The sequence below is a fragment of the Lithobates pipiens genome, unplaced genomic scaffold, assembly GCF_037356315.1.
Source record: "Lithobates pipiens isolate NorthernLeopardFrog02 unplaced genomic scaffold, aLitPip1_a1.2 Scaffold_16, whole genome shotgun sequence".
In the NCBI taxonomy this organism is placed as follows: domain Eukaryota; kingdom Metazoa; phylum Chordata; class Amphibia; order Anura; family Ranidae; genus Lithobates; species Lithobates pipiens.
The window spans coordinates 59,342,900-59,363,574 of record NW_027507748.1 but is presented as its reverse complement, the minus strand read 5'-3'; the positions used below and the strand labels follow the sequence as shown (position 1 = coordinate 59,363,574).

General features: G+C 48.1%; 1 protein-coding gene across 7 annotated transcripts in view; it reads left to right on the top strand.

Moving 5' to 3' along the window:
• SON (SON DNA and RNA binding protein) overlaps nt 1-20,675 on the top strand; it is a 199,636-nt gene that overhangs the window by 87,932 nt on the left and 91,029 nt on the right. For all 7 annotated transcript variants that reach the window (XR_013274367.1, XR_013274369.1, XR_013274368.1 and 4 more), the window contains exon 4: nt 2,770-2,936. Coding sequence is in view for 3 of the 7 variants with exons in the window: in XM_077479939.1 (XP_077336065.1) it covers nt 2,770-2,936 (167 nt within the window). In the remaining 4 variants the exon portion in view is untranslated. The remainder of the gene's footprint in view (nt 1-2,769; nt 2,937-20,675) is intronic.

Here is a 20,675-nt window from a genome sequence, read left to right as displayed (position 1 = left end):
GGGAGGGGGAGCATCCCCCTGTCAGAACACATTACCACAGTAGGGGAGATTGCTGTACTAATGTCGGATAGTTAGTATATGGCTCCTCCTGAGCTGTCTTTTATTTTTTTTATTTTTTTCCCCCAAGCCCTGCTGGGTTGAAAGAAAAAGAAAAACTACTCATGTACTTGTCTTTCTTTTAAAACACTTTATCCCGCCAGTGAGTCTGTTATATTTCAGCTTCCTTTAAAGGGGTTGTAAGCCTGTGTGTTTTTTCACCTTAATGCATCCTATGCATTAAGGTGAAAAACATCTGGCAGTCCCCAGCCCCACGTTTTACTTACCTGAGCCCCTTCATCTTCTGTCGAGGATGCGTTGTCCCCCCTCCACGGGTCCTGGCTCGTGAAAGGATAGTTTGATAGCAGCGCACCCATGGGCTCCCGCTGCTGTAAATAAAATCCAATGATGTGGGGCCGAGTCTGGCATTCATGTCTGTGGACGCAAATGCTTGACTCGGGAGCTGTGGAGGTGGAGGTGTTCTGGGCCACTCTGTGCAAAACAAGCTGCACAGTGGAGGCAAGTATGATGTTTGTTGAAAAAAAAATAATGATAATTTACAATCACTTCATGAGACCAAGCTGTCCAGGAAAAGTGTCAAAGGTTTGGGACAAACCATTTAACACTTACAGGGGGGTGCTTACAATGGACAGCTGCTATTTTTATGTAGAACCTTTATCCCATAAGAAAAAAAACATTTTACTGTGAATGCTTAGAAGGGAGTTCAACTTTAATATGTTTAAGTCCATCTAAATGTGTAGCCTCATACACACGATCGGACTTTATAAAAACTTTCCCGTGGATTTCTGTACAAAGGGCGTTGCCTGTGAACTTGTTAAGCATACACACGATTGGACTTTTTTCAGCCAACTTTCACCAAATCACATGGTTTTTCTGCGCTTTACCGCCACCTTTGGTCAACTTCTGTATTGTTGTCTGATCTTTTGCATTGGTTCTGAGCATGCGTTTGTAAAATCCAATGGTTTTCTGTACACACGATCGGACTTTGCTCCATCGGACTTACGTTGTCTAATAGTTTCTGTTCGCACAGCCAACATTTGTCATCTGAAAACCGAAAAAGTTTGTCTGATGGCGTAGAGCTGGGCGATTTAAAAAAAAAATATATATTTTTTTTGATGGACACCACGCCGGTCCTGAGGAGCTGCGGGCAGGAGTTTTTATGCGAGGCTTCGGCCTAGTCCACGGCGTCCAGCTTCGCGGACTAGGCCGAAGCCGCGGCCTCGCCTAAAAACTCAACTTTTTTCCCCAGCCCTACAATGGAGCGTACACACTAATTTGCAGCTAATTTGCATGTTTGTTATCAAAAAGTCAGATCGTGTGTACGGGCCTTAATACTGCCTTCTCATCAGACTGACAATAATGCTGTCCAGTTGTGTCTGTTACTTCATCTAGCGTAGAACCAAGCGAAAATATAGGAAAATAGACGTATAATAATGCAGCTACCACATCAAAAGATTGGTAAAACTGCAATGGTTTTTTTTTGTTGTTGTTGTTGTTTTGTTTTTTGGGGTTTATTAGAGCTTTAATTTTTTTGTCTGATGCAGCGGTGTCAACCGCTTAAAGCCAGTGTTCCACTCGTTCGCAGGTTTATTAAAAGTCAGCAGCTACAAAAAGTGTAAACACACTCGCCTATCCAATGGTCCAGCGATGCAGGCTGCCAGACGCCTCATTCCTTACTGCAGGTGTGAGCACTTGTGGCTTCACAGCCAAGTGCGCTCTGTGCATGCGCTCTCCAAATGGCCAGGCAATCTTCTGGGACCTATGATGTGTCCCAGAAGATTGCAGAGAGGAAGGGGCCGCCCAGGTGAAGAGGACACGTCGCCTAGGCGTCAAGACCTAAGCAGGATTTGGGACTGTCAAAACTAGTTACTCCCCCTCCCAAAAAATTTACTTGCCAAATGTGGCATGTAAGGGGACGAGGAGTGCTTAAAGTCGAAGTTCCACTTATGGGTGGAATTCCACTTTAAGTGGTTCGAGTGAGTTCCAGGACATTCATAAACAGCCAGTCGGGAGGTAGAGTGCCGGCGTCCTATCACATAATGTCCCCCATCGGATAGTGTCCGCATGCGCAGTACACAGGACAACCACATTCCGAAAATAGCCGAAGATGAACGGCGCCTGCGCCGTGAGTCCAGGTTCTAGCCCCACCATCCAAGTGGACATAGAATAAAAAGAGCCAAGCGCAGCGAGTCTGTGCCCGTAGCGAGCCTTCGTGGGGCCCTCTAATATGTGCCGCCCTTTGTCCATTTGGATGGTGGGGCTTGCACCTCAACTCACGGCGCAGGCGCCGTTTATCTTCGGATATTTTCCAAATCTCCTTCTGCTCCGTACTGCGCAAGCGCTACGCCTGTGCAGTATGGGGCGGGCACGTCTAGATGGCCGGACACTATATGTCAGAACACCGGGCGGCTGAGGCACATCGCTAGACAGAGATGGTACTGAGGGAGGTTGCTACACACAGAAGGTTTTTATCTTTATGCCCAACCACTTTAAAGCCCATCACACTACAGCAGACATCTCAAAAGCCTTATCGCTGGACATGGTATTGGTAAACTTTAGGTGTACTATCAGTTATGTATCAGGCTGCTAAAATGCTGCTTTTTGCAAATGCTTTTTTGTTTTGTGAGCGCAATATTGCTTTTGAAAATAAATGCAGGTAACTAACACTGCTCTTTATTCATGGTATAAAATTACTTTTTTTTTTTTTTTTAGACAAAGCTCAGCTTCTGGAAATAGCCAAAGCTAATGCAGCTGCCATGTGTGTTAAGGCTGGTATGCCCTTACCAGCAAGTTTGAAGCCAGTATTGGCACCCTCGGCACCTGTTGATGAGAAGACTACCCACAGGACATATGGCGTTACAATTCAAGAACTTACTGAAGTATGGAAATTTTAGTTTTAAGAAATTTGTATAGATATTTAATGCATTTTCTGTGTGTGTGTGTATACAGTGGGACAAAAAATTATTGCTATTTATTTTTGATAATTTGATCCCCTGCACATTTTGTAAGTTTGCCCACTAAGGGTCTAGCGTGATAGAGACAGAATATCAATGAAAATACAGAAAAAACGCATGATACTAATTTTATAAACTGAGTTGGAGTTCAGTGAGTAAAATAAGTACTTGATCCCCAAGCAAAACGTCATTTAGTACTTGGTGGAGAATCCTTTGTTGGAAAGCATGAATGTAAGACGTTTCTTGTAGTTGGTTACCAAGTTTGCACAGATCTGCTCTAAATCTTAACTACTTTCCTACCGCCGGCCGTCAAATGACAGCCAGGCGGAGCACCTATTGTGGAGGGAGGGCATCATATGACATCCTCCCGTTTAAACAGGGAATGCGCGCACATCCCTGTTCCTTCAGTGGTGGCGTGTCATGGAGACACCGCTCGCCACCGAAGGGGGTGAACAGCCATTGGGTATGGCCGTTTACCACAGGATCGGCCGTGACTTCATCACGGCCGATCACAGATGGTCACACCACCACTGTGCACTGCGTGAGCGCGCTGCATGTGCACATCCGGGGAACACTGCTCGTCACTGACGCTGGTAAACAGCCATTGGCTGGCTGTTTACCCACATGATCGGCTGTGATCGTTTCACAGCCGATCACTAAAATGTAAACTGCGTTAACGAGACGTTACCGGATTCTCCTCCTCACACACCGATCGTGTGTGAGGAGGAGATTGCTGTAACATCTCGTTAGCGTTTACAGTGTACACCAATCACACGGATTCCTCCCCCCCCCCCCCCCAAATAAAGGGGATCTGTCGCCATTGTGCAATTTTTGCTATGTACATGCTATGTGTTAGAAATATCTTATAAATTGATTGTTTTCATTTTTTTCCACATTTTCCAAAACTTGTGGAAAAAAATGAATCGTTCAAAAGACTCATTATGCCTCACAGATTATACGTTGGGGTGTTTGCTTTCCAAAATGGGGTCATTACATTGTCCTGGTACTCCAGGGCCTTCAAAGTGTAATAGGCTGAGAAATGAGATGCGTCATTTTTGCTCGTAGAACATCTGAAGGTACTACATCAATGTTGGTGCTCTGTATGTGGCCAGGCTGTGTAAAAGTCTCACACATGTGGTATCGCCATACTTGGGAAGAGTAGCAGAATGTATTTTGGTGTGTAATTTGTTGTATGCATATGCTGTGTGTGAAAAATAACCTGATAATATAACAATTTTGTAAAAAAAAAAAAAAAATCTTCATTTTGCAAAGAATTGTGGGAAAAATGACAACTAAAAAAAAAACTCACCATGCTACTTACTTAATACCTTGGAATGTCTACTTTCTAAAAAGAGGTAATTTGGGGGCTATTTGTATTTTCCTGACTTGTTAGTGTCTCAAAAAATGATACACCTGATGTACTGAAGGCCTGATCAGATGTGATCAATTTTCAGTGATTGGCACCATAGTTTGTAGACTCTATAACTTTCACAAAAACCAAATAATATACACTAATGTGGGTTATTTTTACCAAAGATATGTAGCAGTATAAATTTTGGCCAAAATTTATGAAGAAAAATTACTAATTAGCAAAAATTTATGACACAAACAAAGAAAAAGGCATTTTTTTTTTCCACAAAATTTACGTTTTATTTTATTTATAGCACAAAAAATAAAAACCCCACTAGTGATTAAATACCACTAAAAGAAAGCTCTATTTGTGTGGAAAAAAGGAAGCAAGTTTCATATGGGTACAGTGTTGCATGACTGAGTAATTGTCATTTAAACTGTGAGAGCGCTGAAAGCTGAAAATTCATCTGGTCAGGAAGGGGGGGTGTAAGTGCACTGTATTGAGGTGGTTAAAGCGGAGGTCCACCCTAAAATGGACCTCCGCTCATCGGAATCCCCCCCCCCCCTCCGGCGCCACAATCGGCACCTTTCAGGGGGGAGGAGGGTGCAGTTACCTGGATAATCCAGGTAACTGCACCCACTTCCGGGCTAGCTCTCTGCGGAAAGGGGCGTACGTTACGCCCCTTTCCGCAAGCGCCCGCCCCCTTCAGCAAGTGCCCCGCTGCCTGCTGGGAAACCCACAGCTCCCAGAGGCAGCGGGGACCGTCCGGATTGCGCCGCGCGGCTCGCGCATGCGCAGTAGGAAACCGGGAAATGAAGCCGAAAGGCTCCATTTCCTGATTCCCATACCCAAGATGGCGGCGGCAGGACCCGACAGACGAGCGAGCGATCGGCTTCGGGTGCCGACATCGCGGGCGCGCTGGACAGGTAAGTGTCACTATTTAAAAGTCAGCAGCTGCAGTATTTGTAGCTGCTGGCTTTAACCACTACAGATCCGCGCTATTGCCAAATGACGGCATTAGCGCGGACCTACATTTCCGGGACTACATCTATTGACGTAGTCCCGGATACGAGCGGCCTGCGCGCCCCCTGAGGGGCGCGCGCGGCGCGCTCTGTGATCGGCGAGTCCGTGAGACTCGCCTGATCACCGATCCGTGCAAGGGGTCGATCCCGACCCCTTATCACGTGATCAGCTGTCAGCCAATGACAGCTGATCATGTGATAGAACGGAGCCGGTAATCGGCTATTATTCCTCCTCGCGCTAACAGCGCGAGGAGAGAAAAAAAAAGCCGATCACCGGCGGCCGTGATCGGGACATCAGTCCCGATCACGGCCAGCAATACAGCTGACCACCTGCCCCCTGCCAGTGCCCACCTGCCCACCGCCGTGCCATCCTGAATAAAAGTAAGTGCCCCCCATCAGTGCCCACAGTGCCACCTACAGTGCCACCCACAGTGCCATCCAGCAGTGCCACCAACAGTGCCACCCACAGTGCCCACAATCTGCCTCAAAGGTGCTGCGACCCAGTGCCGCCCATCAGTGCCCAGCAGTGCCGCCCATCAGTGCCCAGCAGTGCCGCCCATCAGTGCCCAGCAGAGCCACCTATCAGAGCCACCTATCAGTGCCACCTATCAGTGCCCATCAGTCCCATCTATCAGTGGTACCTATCAGTGCCCATCCGTGCCACCCATCCGTGCCACTTATCCGTGCCACCCATCCATGCCATCTTATCTGTGCCCATCTTTGCCCATCAGTGCCGCCTTATCTGTGCCTATTAGTGCCGCCTTAACTATGCCTATCAATGCCCACCAGTGCAGCCTATCAGTGCCCACCAATGCAGCCCATCAGTGCCCACCAATGCAGCCCATCAGTGCCCACCAATGCAGCCCATCAGTGCCCACCAATGCAGCCATCAGTGCCGCCTAATCGGCGCACTTCAATGAAGGAGAAAAATGACCCGTTTGCAAAATTTTATAACAAACTATTAAAACATGATTTATTTATTTATTTTTTTTTGCATCTTTTTTTGTTTGTTTAGCAAAAAATAAAACTCCGAGCTGTAACTAAATACCACCAAAAGAAAGCTCTATTTGTGGGAAAAAAATGATAAAAATTTCATTTGGGTACAGTGTTGTATGCCCGCGCAATTGTCATTCAAAGTGCATCAGCGCTGAAAGCTGAAAATTGGTCTGGGACTGAGGGGGGTTTAAGTGCCCAGTAAGCAAGTGGTTAAAAAAAAAAAAAAAAAAAACGCGGAGTCCCGGTGGACTCCCGCTTTAAGCTTTCTTGGCTGTTTGGCAACTCGAAGTTTCAGCTCCCTCCATACATTTTCTATAGGATTAAGGTCTGGAGACTGTCTAGGCCACTCCATGACCTTAATGTGCTGCTTCTTGAGCCACTTCTTTATTGCCTTGGCGGTATGTTTTGGGTCATTGTCGTGTTTGAAGACCCATCCATGACCCATCTTCAGTGTTATGGCTGAAGGAAGAATGTTCTCATCCAAGATTTTACAATACATGGCCGTTGGCCTCTCACTGCGGCTAAGTCAGCCTGTAACTTTAGCAGAGAAACACCCCCAAAGCATAATGTTTCCATCTTTGTGCTTGACTGTAGGAATGATGTTCTTGGTGTCATAGTCAACATTTTTCTTCCCTAAACACAGCGAGTTGAGTTAATGCCAAAGAGTTACATTTTGGTCTCATCTGACCACAGCACTTTCTCCTAATCCTTCTCTGAATCATTTAGATGTTCATTGGCAAACTTTAGACAGGCCTGTACATGTGCCTTCTTGAGGAGGGGGACCTTGCAGGCGCTGCACGATTTCAATTCATGACGGCATATTGTTACCAATGGTTTGGTGACTGTGGTCCCAACTACCTTTAGATCTTTCACAAGCTCCTCCTGTGTAGTTCTGGTCTAATTCCTCACTTTTCTTTCCTACCACATGAGGCAAAATCTTAGATGAAGCTCCACACCACGGATGATTGATGGTTATTTTGTATTTTTTACATTTGCGAATAATCGCTCCAACATTTGTCTCCTCACCAAGCTTTTTGCTTTGTGCATGTCTACAATCTTGTCCCTAATGTCTTTTGAAAGTTCTTTGGTCTTGCCCATGGTGGTGAGGTTTGAACGATTTTCTGTCGTTTAGGAGCACTTTCATAAATTAACAGGACTTATCTTTGTACCACGTCAGCACATACTGTAAGCCAGTCTGTGGGAGCCAGATTTAACATTACACAGGCCCGGACTAAGACAAATAGGCCTGGGCATTTTAGATTGAGCAGCCCATACCAGGCACGGACTGACAACTCATGGGGCCCTAGGGCTATAGGAGATCACAGGGCCCCCGTGTCCCCGCCCACACTCGCCACAGCTTTACAAACTCCACCTACATTTTCCAGCTAAGCTGCTTATAGCGCTCATTTCAAATATTAACTGTAGCATAGCCTGCTGGAAGTTTCTGGCTTTTTTCCCGTATAAGCTGTTGGGCACTTCCAGGTTTAACCACTTGACTTCTGGAAGACTTGCCTCCATTCATGACCAGGCCATTTATTGCAATATGGCACTTTTTTCCCCCACTAATAGAGCTTTCTTTTGGTGCTATTTGATCACCTCTGGGGTGTTTTTTTTTTTTTGGGCTAATAACAAAGACCGACAATTTTGACGGGGAGAGGGAGAGAGAGAGATTTTTTTTTGCTATAAAACATATGTAAACAATCAAAACTGTGCATGCTGCTACATGTTTTTGGTAAAAAAAAAAAAAAAAATCCAAATAAGTGTATATTGATCGGTTTGCATAAGTTATAGTGGCAACAAACTTTGGTATATATATTGGAATTTGGCGTCGTTGCTAGTAAAAATAGAGACACTGATATTGCAGCAGACATTTGGTCACTAGCTGACATTTTGTGGGAACCAGTGACGCCAATACAGTGATCAGTGCTAAAAATATGCACTGTCACTGTACTAATGAAACTGGCTTGGAAGAGGTTAAACGGGCATTTGAAGGGTTAAATGTGTGCCTAGCCAGTATATGTGTGTTCTGTGATTGGTGCTTTTACTAAGGGAAATCATGGATTTTATTCCCCTTTGCAGGTAAAGAAAATCTTTTACTGACAGAACAGAGCTCTGCCTTGTTCACATAGGCAGGGCTTTGTCCTGTGTAAATTCATGATCGGTGGTTGCACCTGCACCCGGTGATCATCTGCTGTGTTAAGTCACAGCACGGCCGGGTCACCGGCGGTGTGCACTCCCTACCCGGAAGATCACGTACTAGATATGTGATCTGTAGCAGCAGAGCCGCCTTGCTGTCGTGTGTATATATGTCTAGGAGCAAGCGAGAGATGGGGAGATGAGAAATTAGGAGAGATGGAGTAAGGGGAGAGAGCAGGAGGGAGAAGGGGCAGGTGAGAGAGTGCTGGAGAAGGGGAATTAGGATAGCGGGTGTAGTTAGAGATGGGTATTAAGAGAGTGGGTGGATGTAGGAGGGGGGTGTAGGAAGAGTATGTAGTGGGGGAGGGAGAAGGAGAGGTGTGTAGAGAGGAGGGAGAAGAGGGGAGAGAGGGGGTGTAGAAATAGGGGGATAGTGGGAGAGGCAGGGGTAGGAGAGGGGTGTAGGAACAGAGAGGGTAGTAAGAGGAGTGGTAGTGAGAGAGGGGCAAGGGGTGTTTGAAGTGGGGGGGTTGGGGAGGGGTAGGAAGGAGAGGGGTGTAGAGAGAGAGGGTGGGTTGATCTGTTTGTCTGCCATTTCTCACCATTATACTGTATTTAGTACAGTACATCCCCCACCCACATATACAGGTTTCTTATCAAATAAAAGGTGTGGTCCTCCAGGCCCTCCTCAGTTTTTGTGTTTCCTGCCGAATGGGGGGGAGCTCTTTCTCAGGGGTTGTCCTGGGGGAGCACCTGGTGGACCTTGCCCATAGCACCCCTCGATCCGATTGAAGGGAGGAGAGGGTAACTATCAGTCCCGCTGCCATGAAACGTTCGGAGAGAATGGGACCCCGATGTGCGACAATCTCCCCACTATCACGCTAACCACTCGTACCTGGCCGGTTGGATGGCAGGCGAGAGACGTTCGGATACTCTCGCTGGCGTTGGGGTACTGCATGGAGTGATGTGGTTCTAAGGAACGTGAGTGGGCGGAGTTTTTGCGTTCCAGCGTTCGGAAGTGCGAGAGAGACACTTCCGCCGGAATCGCATCATCAGGGATTGCCGCGAGACCTGTTCCAGTCCTCTGGGCACGGTGGCGTGGCTACAAGGCCCTCTGGAGTGGTGTAAAGGCTCAGGGAGACTGAGTGAACACCGGAACCATGGAGGGCACAGTGGTGCAGGTGGACTCCGGTTCAGCAGGCTTCAGCACCTCCCAGGTAAGCTTGGTGAGGGCAGACCAGGACTTACACTGGGGGGTTGAGGGGTCACTTTGACTGTAGTACCCTCCCGGGGTGGGGAACCTGCTGGTGAGGGGGGCACTTCTTAAGCAGACCCTAGAAGCACGGTGGTGTCGGTCAGGGGTGGGATTCTAATGGGACCCTGTTTTTCTTCTCTTTTAGGTCAAACAAACAGGACAGAACCCAGATACCTTTGCCCAGAAGGAAATGTGCCATGTGTGGGGCTAAGTTAGGCACTGGTTGGGAGAAGCCGCTTTGCCCGGACTGTGTCAGTAGCCTTGTGAAGGAGGACTCGGTGGCAGCTTGTCACAGAGTCTTGACATCCGTAAAGGATGAGATTGCATCCACTTTCCAGTTGTTTAAGAGTATGATGGATAGGATGCAGGGTCCTTCTGTCTCCTTACCCAGGGCTGTGAGCATGCCTTCCTTGTCTGAGCCAAGTCAGGAGGAAGAGGTAGATAAAGAGAGGGTACCAAGGTCGCTAGCTTCCTCTCGAACAGAGTCTACTTCTGAGTCAGAGGGGGAGGAAGAGTCCTCTTGGTCGTCCAGATACAAGTTCTCTTTGGACGACGTGGGTGATCTTCTTAAAGCGATATATGACACGCTGGAAATCAGGGAAGAACAGATCCAATTTTCAAAGCAGGACTTTATGTATCAGGGGTCTAGTGCACTGAAAGATGGGGGTTTCCCCGTTCATAAATCGCTGATTGAGTCAATTCTGCTGGAGTGGGAGCAGCCGGAAAAGAGGCCGTTTTTTTCAGGCAGCCTTAAACGGAGGTTCCCTTTTAAAACTGATACGATGCATCCCTGGAACAAGGTCCCCAAGCTTGATGCCCCCTTGGCTAAAGTCTCTAAAAAGACAGATTTGGCCTTTGATGATATGAGTTCACTCAGGGACCCCATGGACAAGAGGGGAGACGTGCTGCTTAAGAGGGCTTGGGATGCCTCTTCGATTGGGTTTAAACCAGCCTTAGAAGCCACCTGTGTGGCAAGGAATTTAGAGTGTTGGCTTACACAGCTGCAGTCACATATTTCAGCGGGCACTTCCAGGCAACAACTGTTGAAGTCCTTCCCATTACTGTTCAAGGCAGTGGGGTTTTTGGCCGACGCCTCCACGAGTCAGTCAAATTAGCCGCTAGGTCTGCTGCGTTAGTGAATGCTGCCAGAAGGGCCGTATGGCTTAAGACCTGGACGGGGAATGCGGCTTCGAAATTAAGGCTGTGCGGATTACTTTTTTCAGGGGACCACTTGTTGGGGTCTGGCCTGCAAGAGGCGTTAGTACACAGGGCCGGGATCTGCAGGTTCGGTCAGACAATGTTGCAGCGGTAGCTTATTTGAACAAGTAGGGGGAACCAGAAGCTCTGCGCTGCAGGCTGTTGCGGACAGAATCTTCTGCTGGGCCGAGAGGAACTTGTCCTCGATATCAGTGTTTCATCTGAAGGGCACTCAGAATTCGCTGGCCGATTTTCTCAGTCGGCAGAAGGTAGGCCAGGATGAGTGGTTACTCAACAGGGAGGTGTTCGAGGCGATTGTGTCATGCTGGGGACGGGCAGAAATAGACCTATTTGCAGCAGAAGGCAACAGGAAGGTGACAGTTTTTTTTCCATTCACCTGCAAGATCAGGCCAGGGGGATAGACGCCTTTGCCAATCCGTGGCAGTTCGGTCTGTGTTATGCCTTCCCTCCTGTAAGGATGGTTGCGGAGGTTCTGCAGAAGTTCCTGACGGAAGCTACGGACCTCATCTTAGTGGCTCCTTTTTGGCTGAGACCCTGGTTTGCCGATCTGAAGAGGTTGGCCGTTCACCCTCCGCTGTTACTTCGGGTCAGGGAGGATTTGGTTTCCCAGGGGCCCATTCTACATTCTCAGATAGAGAGACTCAAGCTTGCGGCCTGGTATTTGAGGAACAGCTCTTAAGATCGCAGGGTTTTTCAGAGAGAGTGATCAAAACCTTGTTGGAATGCCGTAAGCCCGTAACTAGAGCGATTTATGCCAAGATAGGGAAAAGGTTTAACTCCTGGTTGCGAGAACAGGGAGTTGGACATCTCAGGGTCCCGGCAGTCTTAGATTTTCTGCAGGCGGGGGTAGAGCTGGGCCTTTCTCTCAGCACCCTAAAGGTACAGGTGGCGGCCTTAAGTGTCTTCCTTCAGTCTCCTCTCCAGCAGAATCCTTTTGTCAGGAACTTCTTTAAAGCTCTGGCTAGATCCAGGCCTGTGAAGATGAAGACCTGTCCTACCGTGGATTTATCCTTGGTCCTTAGGTCTTTGACCCGATATCCCTTCGAACCCTTAGAGAAGGCATCCCTTAAATGGATAGTACTATAGACAATTTTTTTGATAGCGATCACCTCTGCAAGCGCTCTTGATCAGGGAAGCCGTTTTTGTTAATTTTAGAGGACAGGGTAGTGCTTAAGACTGACCCTAGTTTTCTCCCTAAGGTTGTGTCTACTTTTCATAGGACACGGGACATTATTTTGCCAACATTTTTTTCAACTTCAGACGGATGAGGTGGGATCTTTGAGTTTTAGAAGTCAGAAGAAGCCTTTTAGTTTTTTTGGAAGCCACTAATGACTTCAGGAAGTCAGATTCACTTTTTGTTAATTTTTTCAGGCGCCCACAAGGGCTGCAAGGCGTCCAAATTGTCTATCGCCAGGTTGATAAGAATGGCGATAGTGAAAGCCTATGATTTAGAGGGGAAGTAGGCTCCCTTAGTTAAGGCACATTCTACCAGGGCAATTTCTGTTTCATGGGCAGAGAGGGCTGGAGCCTCTCCGGAGGAGATTTGCAAGGCAGCAACTGGGTCCAGCTTTTCTACTTTTGCAAGACATTACCATCTGGATTTGTCTGATAAGTAACAGATTTTTTGACGTAAGGTCCTCAAGGCAGTGGTCCCGCCCTGACAAGGTGAGTTCCTTGCTTATCTCAGAGGCTGTCCTGGAAGACGATAGGAGAAAACCGGAGTTAGACTTACTGGTAACTCTTTTTCTAGGAGTCTTCCAGGACAGCCTGGTTTCCCACCCAAAGTTGTTTAAGTTGGACTAAGTGGTGAGGATGTGTACTAACGTGGTTGTTAGTGTGTTATGTCTTTCAGAGCCTTCCGGCGGTTCTTGGAGTAAAACTGAGGAGGGCCTGGAGGACCACCCTTTTTATCTGATTGGGTTGACGTGTTTCCTGTCCCGGAGGGAGGAGCCCTATATCTCGGGCTGTCCTGGAAGACTCCTAGAAAAAGAGTTACCGGTAAGTCTAACTCCGGTTTTCCCTGTGATTATGTCCTTTTATACTGGACATATCTCCGTCACCCCTGGATCGGCAGATTCAGGTGAGCCAGTCAGTCAAGGACTCCCTGCTTTGGTGACTGAAGTTCCCGGCAATTTGGTCCGGGAAGTCATTCCTACCTCTGCATTGGACTGATCGCAACAGACGCTAGCCTGACCGGCTGGAGTGGAGTACTGAGAGTACAGTCGACCCAGGGTCTCTGGTCAGGTGAGGAACCCAAGTTGCCGATCAGTGTGCTCGAACTCCGAGCGATCAGGCTTTGTCTCTCCACATAGTTGAGATTACGAGGGTGTCCGATCAGCATCCAGTCAGACAACGCCACGGCGGTGGCATATGTCAATCATCAAGTAGGAACAAGAAGCTCATCTGCAGCACAAGAGGTCGCTCACATCCTTCAGTGGGCAGAGCAACATGTACTGGCCCTATCGGCCATTTACATCCCCGAAGTGGAGAACTGGCAGCTGGACTACCTAGATGCTGGACCCAGGAGATTGGGCGCTGCACCCGGAAGTGTTCAAGCTACTGTGCCTGTGAAGAGGCACACCAGACGTGGATCTCCTGGCTTCTCGTCTCAACCGGAAGGTGCCGAGATTCGTATCCAGGACGAGGTTCTTGGGCAGATGTGTAAAACACGCTGGTGGCTCCATGGGGTCAGTACCGACTGATCTATGCCTTTCCTTCGCTAAAGCTACTACCACGTCTGCTTCGCAGAGTGGAGACTGAGGGGATTCCAGTAATTCTGATTGCCCCAGATTGGCCTCGGTGCCCCTGGTACACCGACCTAGTACGCCTGGTTGCGGACGCTCCCTGGCGACTACTGATGCGAGAAGACCACCTGTCTCAAGGTTCAATTCTCCATCCTGCTTAGCCCTGGCGATTGAGAGCCAGGCGCTAAGGCACGGGGCCTATCGGACTCTGTGATTTCAAATATGTTGAGAGAACGGAATTAATCTTCTCGGAAGATAAATCGTACCTGGAAGGCGTACATCTCTATGTGAGGAGAAAGGATGGCATCCGCGCACCTATTCCATTTCCAGGATCCTGCTGTTTCTACAGCGAGGAATAGACCATAAGTTGGCTCTGAGCACCATTAAAGGACAAATATTAACCTTGGCGGTCTTTTTACAGCGACCCCCTGGCGTCTCTCTCTAGTTGAGCACCTTTGTTCAGGGGGATCGACATGTAGTTCCTCTCTGGTGTCCACCGGTACCCCCGTGGGATCTGAACCTGGTGTTATCGGCGCTTCAGAAACCCCCATTTGAGAATATCGGAGACATTCCCTTGTTGACTCTTTCCCAGAAAGTGGTCTTTCTAGTGGCCATTACATCTGCCAGGAGGGTTTCGGAACTGGCAGCCTTGTCCTGCAAGTTGCTTTCTCTGGTTATCCATAAGGATAAGGTGGTGTTGCTTCCGCAACCTTCTTTTCTGCTGTAGGTGGTTTTGACGTTCCACATCAATGAAGACATTGTGTTACCATATTTGTGTCCTAAACCGACACATCCTAAGGAGGTGGCCCTTCATTCCCTTGATGTGGTCTGGGCTCTAAGGGTGTATTTGTGTGCCACGGCTTCCTTTTGGAAGTCAGATTCTTTGTTCGTTTCAGTCTCGTCGACCACCATTTCCAGGTGGATCAGACAGGTTGTGGTACAGGCTTACGCCTTGAAGGGGCAGGTGCCCCCCTTTCCTGTCACGGACCATTCCACCAGGGCAATTGGAACTCTTGGGCTTTCTGACATGAAGTGTCAGTCGCTCAAGTGTTTAAGGCACCAACTTAGTCGTCCGTTTTACACTTGTACAAAATACTACAAAGTGAATGTAAGCGCATCGGCTGATGCATTTTTTGGCGTCAAAGTTTTGCAGGCGGCCGTGTAATGTTGCAATTGCACTTATTTTTTTCAGTTTTTTTGATAAAATAGTTACCTTTTGAGTATAATGCACTGTTGCATTGTTAACCACAAGTTCTGATGCAGCTAGATAAGGTGGTAACTCCCCTGTTAGGGAGCGCTTCTGTTTGTGGGTGAAGTTGTTTTTTATGCTGTTTGCCACCCCTTATTATGACACTGCTTGGGGAAGTCCCTATGGTCAAGAAAAAAGCATCTGTGTCAGTCAGTGAACAAAAGAAAATAGGATTTTCTCTTATATTCACCGACTGACACAGCTCCTCTCTGTAACTAAATGGGTTTGTTAGCCTGCCATTAGGAGAACTTGGCCAAAAATTTTAACACAATACAAGGAACTTTAGTCCCGCCCCGGGGCGGCGGACCCTGTGTTAACAACCCTCCCTGCTCCCAGGCAGAACTCAGTTTTATTTTGCCTAGTGAAGGATGACCTAGGAACCCTGCGGGCCCTTTGGTCTATTTTTTTTGATGCAGGTTTGATGTTTTTTGCACAAGATAGAAGATCCCAGGATCTTTCATCAACTGCTGGCTGGGTGACAGGCTGGTTAAGTTATCCTTGTGTTCTCCCCAGTCCGGCCATTGAGCGTGTGCAGGCCGCAGCTAAGGCTCGGCAGGTCACGACATACCTCAGCTCCAGAGGCTGTCGGTGAGCTTCAATGCTCCGGGGTATACATATGACCTGGCTACTGATGTCTGGATCACAGTATACCGGGCCAGCTGCTACCCTGTAACTGCGCAGGAGTAGGTCTGTGATAGAATGTCTCCCAGCTCTTCAGGACTCTCCCTGCTTCGGTGGGTTGAGCAGCTGGGCATTCCCTGGGAGGTCACTTCGGGGGCCACCTCACCTCCTTCTCTACTCCCACGTCCCTATCTCCCCTCCTTCCCACCTCCTGGGGGGGGGGGTGGCTGTGTGTGTGTGTGTGTGTGTGTGCGCGCGCGCGGGGGGTTCGCTGGGTCTCTCGCCTGTATGGGGCTCTTTGCGGCTAGCGTTGGTCCTGGTCCCTGTCTGGGGGGTCCCAAAAGGTGTCTGTGGAGGTGTTCTTGCTGATTGCAGGCAGCACTGTTCTGTGATTTTTTATTTTATTTTTTCCTGTCCCCGCATGGCGCTGTGGGCAAAGCAGGTTCCCCTTGTGAGCCTCAGCAGCCATTTTCTATAGGTTTTTCCTATTAGTTGCATTGGTGCCCATTTTTTTTGAAGGCCGAGTGCTTTATTCACCGCAGTTCTCTTGTGACCGCTTTACATGTGCTCCCACATGCTGTTTCCTGTGTCCACTGTGTATACAGGACGCTGGATGGCTCTTCCTGAATGCTGGTTCAAGCTCTGCAGATGGTTTTATTGTGGCTCTTCACTTTGGCCTGGCATCAGCCCCCCGAGTCTTTACCAAAGTACTGGCTCCAGTATTGGTGTTGCTGTGACAACGTGGGATCGCGATCGTGGGTTACCTAGACGATCTCCTGAGAGCATCTTGGCGATCACCATGCAGACTCTGGGAATTTGAGTGGCTGTTGAACCTAAAGAAGTCGGTGGTTGTGCCGACCCAGCATCTGGAGTACCTGGGTTTACTATTGGACTCCAGGAAAGCGAGGGTTTTTCTTCTTCGAGGCACTACCTTATGCCCAGTTCCACACCAGAGTCCTGCAGAGGGAGATTTTGACAAAATGGGACAAATATCCATTGTCCCTGGATCGACAGGTCCAGGTGAGCCAGCCAGTCAGGGACTCTCTGATCTGGTGGTTGAGGTCCCCAGGGATTCAGTCCGGAAAATCTTTCTTTCCTCTGAAATGGACGGTGATCACTACAGACGCCAGTCTCTCAGGCTGCTGCCACCACCATGTTTGACAGGGGATGGTGTGTTGAGGGTGATGAGCTGTGTTGCTTTTACGCCAAACATATTGTTTTGCATTGTGGGCAAAAAGTTCGATTTTGGTTTCATCTGACCAGAGCACCTTCTTCCACATGTTTGGTGTGTCTCCCAGATGGCTTGTGGCAAACTTTAGACTTTATGGATATCTTTGAGAAATGGCTTTCTTCTTGCCACTCTTCCATAAAGGCCAGATTTGTGCAGTGTACGACTGATTGTTGTCCTATGGACAGACTCTCCCACCTCAGCTGTAGTTCTCTGCAGTTCATCCAGAGTGATCATGGGCCTCTTGGCTGCATCTCTGATTAGTCTTCTCCTTGTCTGAGCTGAAAGTTTAGAGGGACGGCCAGGTCTTGGTAGATTTGCAGTGGTCTGATACTCCCATTTCAAAATGATTGCTTGCACAGTGCTGCTTGGGATGTTTAAAGCTTGGGAAATATTTTTGTATCCAAATCCGGCTTTAAACTTCTCCACAACAGTATTACGGACCTGCCTGGTGTGTTCCTTGGTCTTCATGATGCTCTCTGCGCTTTCAACAGAACCCTGAGACTATCACAGATCAGGTGCATTTATACAGAGACTTGATTACACACAGGTGGATTCTATTTATCACCATCAGTCATTTAGGACAACATTGGATCATTCAGAGATCCTCGCTGAACTTCTGGAGTGAGTTTGCTGCACTGAAAGTAAAGGGGCCGAATAATTTTACACGCACCACTTTTCAGCTTTTTATTTGCTAAAAAAGTTTAAAATATCCAATAGATTTCGTTCCACTTCACAATTGTGTCCCACTTGTTGGTGATTCTTCACAAAATAAAATTTTATATCTTTATGTTTGAAGCCTGAAATGTGGCAAAAGGTTGAAAAGTTCAAGGGGGCCGAATACTTTCGCAAGGCACTGTATGTCGGTCAGTGAACTTCAGAGAAAAGGATTTTACTGTGTGTACAAAAATCCTATTTTTCTGGTTTCCTGTCTCATCATGGCAGCATACACTTTGGGGAATAACTCGCAGACTGAGTGGGAATGCAGAATAAGTTTATTTACAAGGAATAGAAGAGTTGGCCTGGATAACAGTTCTTCCAAAATCCACTGTCGCTAACCAAGCGGAATCCACCTTGTAATGCGACATGAAGGTGATTTTAGATGACCAGGTGGCCGCTCTGCATATAGTTTCTGCAGTAGGCTGCCCAGGATTGCCACTGCCCTGGTGTAGTGTGCCTTTAAGCCCTCAGATATTTGTGATCTACTAAATGAGTAAGCTTTCTTGATGGCCTTCACCAGCCATTAAGCGATGGTGCCAGAGGATGCTGCTTGACCTTTCCTAAAGCCATGCAGGATGACTAAAAGGTTTTCAGCCTTACTGAAGGGGTGGGTTGCCGTAAGGTATGCCAAGATGTTGCCCTTGACATCTAATGGATGAGGATTGCCTTGCTCCATAACAAGAGCTGGGAGTTTAATCTCCTGGTTAAAGTGGAGAGATGAGGATACCTTTTGGGATGAAGCGATCTAAAGGCCTCAAAACGACCCTGTCTGGGTAGACCATTATAAGGTTCCTTTGCCTATAATGCTTGCATCTCTGAAACTTTTAGGCAATGTTATGGCAAGCCCTCTGAAACTGAATAACAAGAGGATGCTGAGCCCACTTGACTCCAGTCAAGGCGGATATGTCTGACACTTGTACTTTCAGAGTGCTTTCTCCAGGCCTGGCTGCAGAAATTCAAGAATCTGTGAAACAGTCGGATAGGTTGAGTCCCAAGATTGCTGTTGTGCGAAGGTGACATTTTTTCCCAAATCCTCCTGTAGGTACTGTTGGTAGTAGGCCTTGTGGCTTGGAGTAAGGTTTCCACCACTTTCTGGGAGCAACCCTGATCTAGAAATGAGATGCAGCCTCTCCTTTCGAGAACGGGACGGACTTCCTGCATCATGGAGCTGCTTCTGGTGCCTCCCTGCCGGTTGATGTAGGCAACAGCCCCTCTGTTGTCCATTCTCAAGAGGACCTGTTTCACTCTTAGGTGGGGGCTGAAGGCTATCAGGGCTTGGAATGCTGCCCTCATTTATAGGATGTTTAAAATGGTATCCTGCGTCTTGAATGGCCAACGGCCCTGGACTGCGTGACATTGGTAGTGCGCCCCCCACCCCTCCATGCTGCCATCCGAGGTAACCACTTCTTGTAGAGGGGTGACTATGTTTTTATCTCTTCAGATTGCGTAATTGTGTCCACCACCATAGTGACTGCTTGACCTCTGAGATGGCAATTGATTGATGCAGTCCCACTAGCGCACAAACGAAATTTGAAGAGGTCTTATGTTCCACTTTGCCCATTGGACCATTGGAATGGTTGCTGACATTGAGCCTAGGATGCGGAGGCACGCTCTGGCTGGTAGTGTTGTGGCCAGGAGTAGCTTCCTTATTTCCTGGACCAAAGGGGGGATTTTCTCCTACAGCGGCACTGTATTCACTCGGGTGTCTAGCTCGGCTCCCCGGAAGACCATTCTCTGGGTGGGCTAGAGATTGCTCTTCCCCTAGTTTATCAACCAACCTAGATATTGCAGAGTGGAAATCAAAATCTTCCGATGGCGAACGAGAGATTCCTGGCTGTCGGAAAGGAGGATGTCGTCCAGGTAATGATGGACTCTAGGTCTAGGAGGCTATTACTGGTAACAGGACTTGTGTGAATGTCCTCGGGGCAGTAGAAATCCCGAATGGGAGACTTTGGAATTGTAAGTGTTGACGCTTTATTGTAAAGCGGAGGAACTTCTGAAATGCAGCGTAAATAGGGATATGAAGATATGCGTCTTGTACATAAACTTGGGAGACTGGATGCTTTCAGTCTATGGCCCGAAGGATCGACTGCAAACTTTCCATTTTGAACGTTTCCGCTCAAATTTTCCAGGTGAGCTTTTTTAGGTCAAGGACAGGACGCAGATCCCCTGACTTGACCAGAAATAGTGGAACGTAAAAGCCTTTCCATGTTTGAAGCAATGGTACCTCCACTATCGCACGCTTTTGGAGACTATCCTGAATGTACTTTACTAATCAGTCTCTTTTCTCGTGATGCTGGAAAGTTTATTGAACAGAACTGGTCCTTCGGGGCCCGTCTTTTGAACGCCCATCTGTGTCCGAATTGGATGATGGCTACCGTCCAAGGATCTTTTATTTCAGCCCAGGCCAGCCTGAATTTCTTGAGCCTGGCTCCTCCCACAGCTGGCTAGGCGGACACACCTTTAAAAGGACTTCTGGTCACCAGAGGCAGGGGTTTTAGGTTTTTGTAATTTTAGGAAGGATGTCTGCGGGTTCTTCCAACTCCTGTACTCCTTTCCGTGTTCCATGAGTGATGGCGAATCCACCTAAGAGCGGCACAGGAGAGTAAGAACATGCAGAGCAAAGGCAGGAGAGGGCATGCACAAGCTAAGAACCACTTACCCAGGAGAGGTAATGATGACGTCACGCTCGCGCATGCGCCCTAGCGTGATGTGGAACGCGGCGTCATTTTGGAAGCTGGCAAAACAAGTCACTGAGATGCCGCAGAGGCGCTCGGCGCATGCAGGGGGCACATCCGTGGCACTACACAGCTCAGAGGACTTAGGTGAAGAGAGAAAAAGTTGGAGTGCCTCTGCAAAATGGTTAAGCCTGTTTAAGGCTTGTGATATAACTGCTGGCATACCCCTGAGACCACCAGAGTGGGGTTCCTTCCATCTAGCTCGTTTAGAGGCTGTACAGGCAAGGATTTTCACCCAGGAGAGGCTTGAACCTGGCTGGGGTGAAGCGATAAGGGGGTACCGATCCATTTGGTCCTGACAGGTGAGGAAAAGTTAGAGAATATTGGGGCTGGGGCCTTTTCTAGAACTTAAAGCTATGTGGTCCTATCAGGTTGTGGGGTCGGAG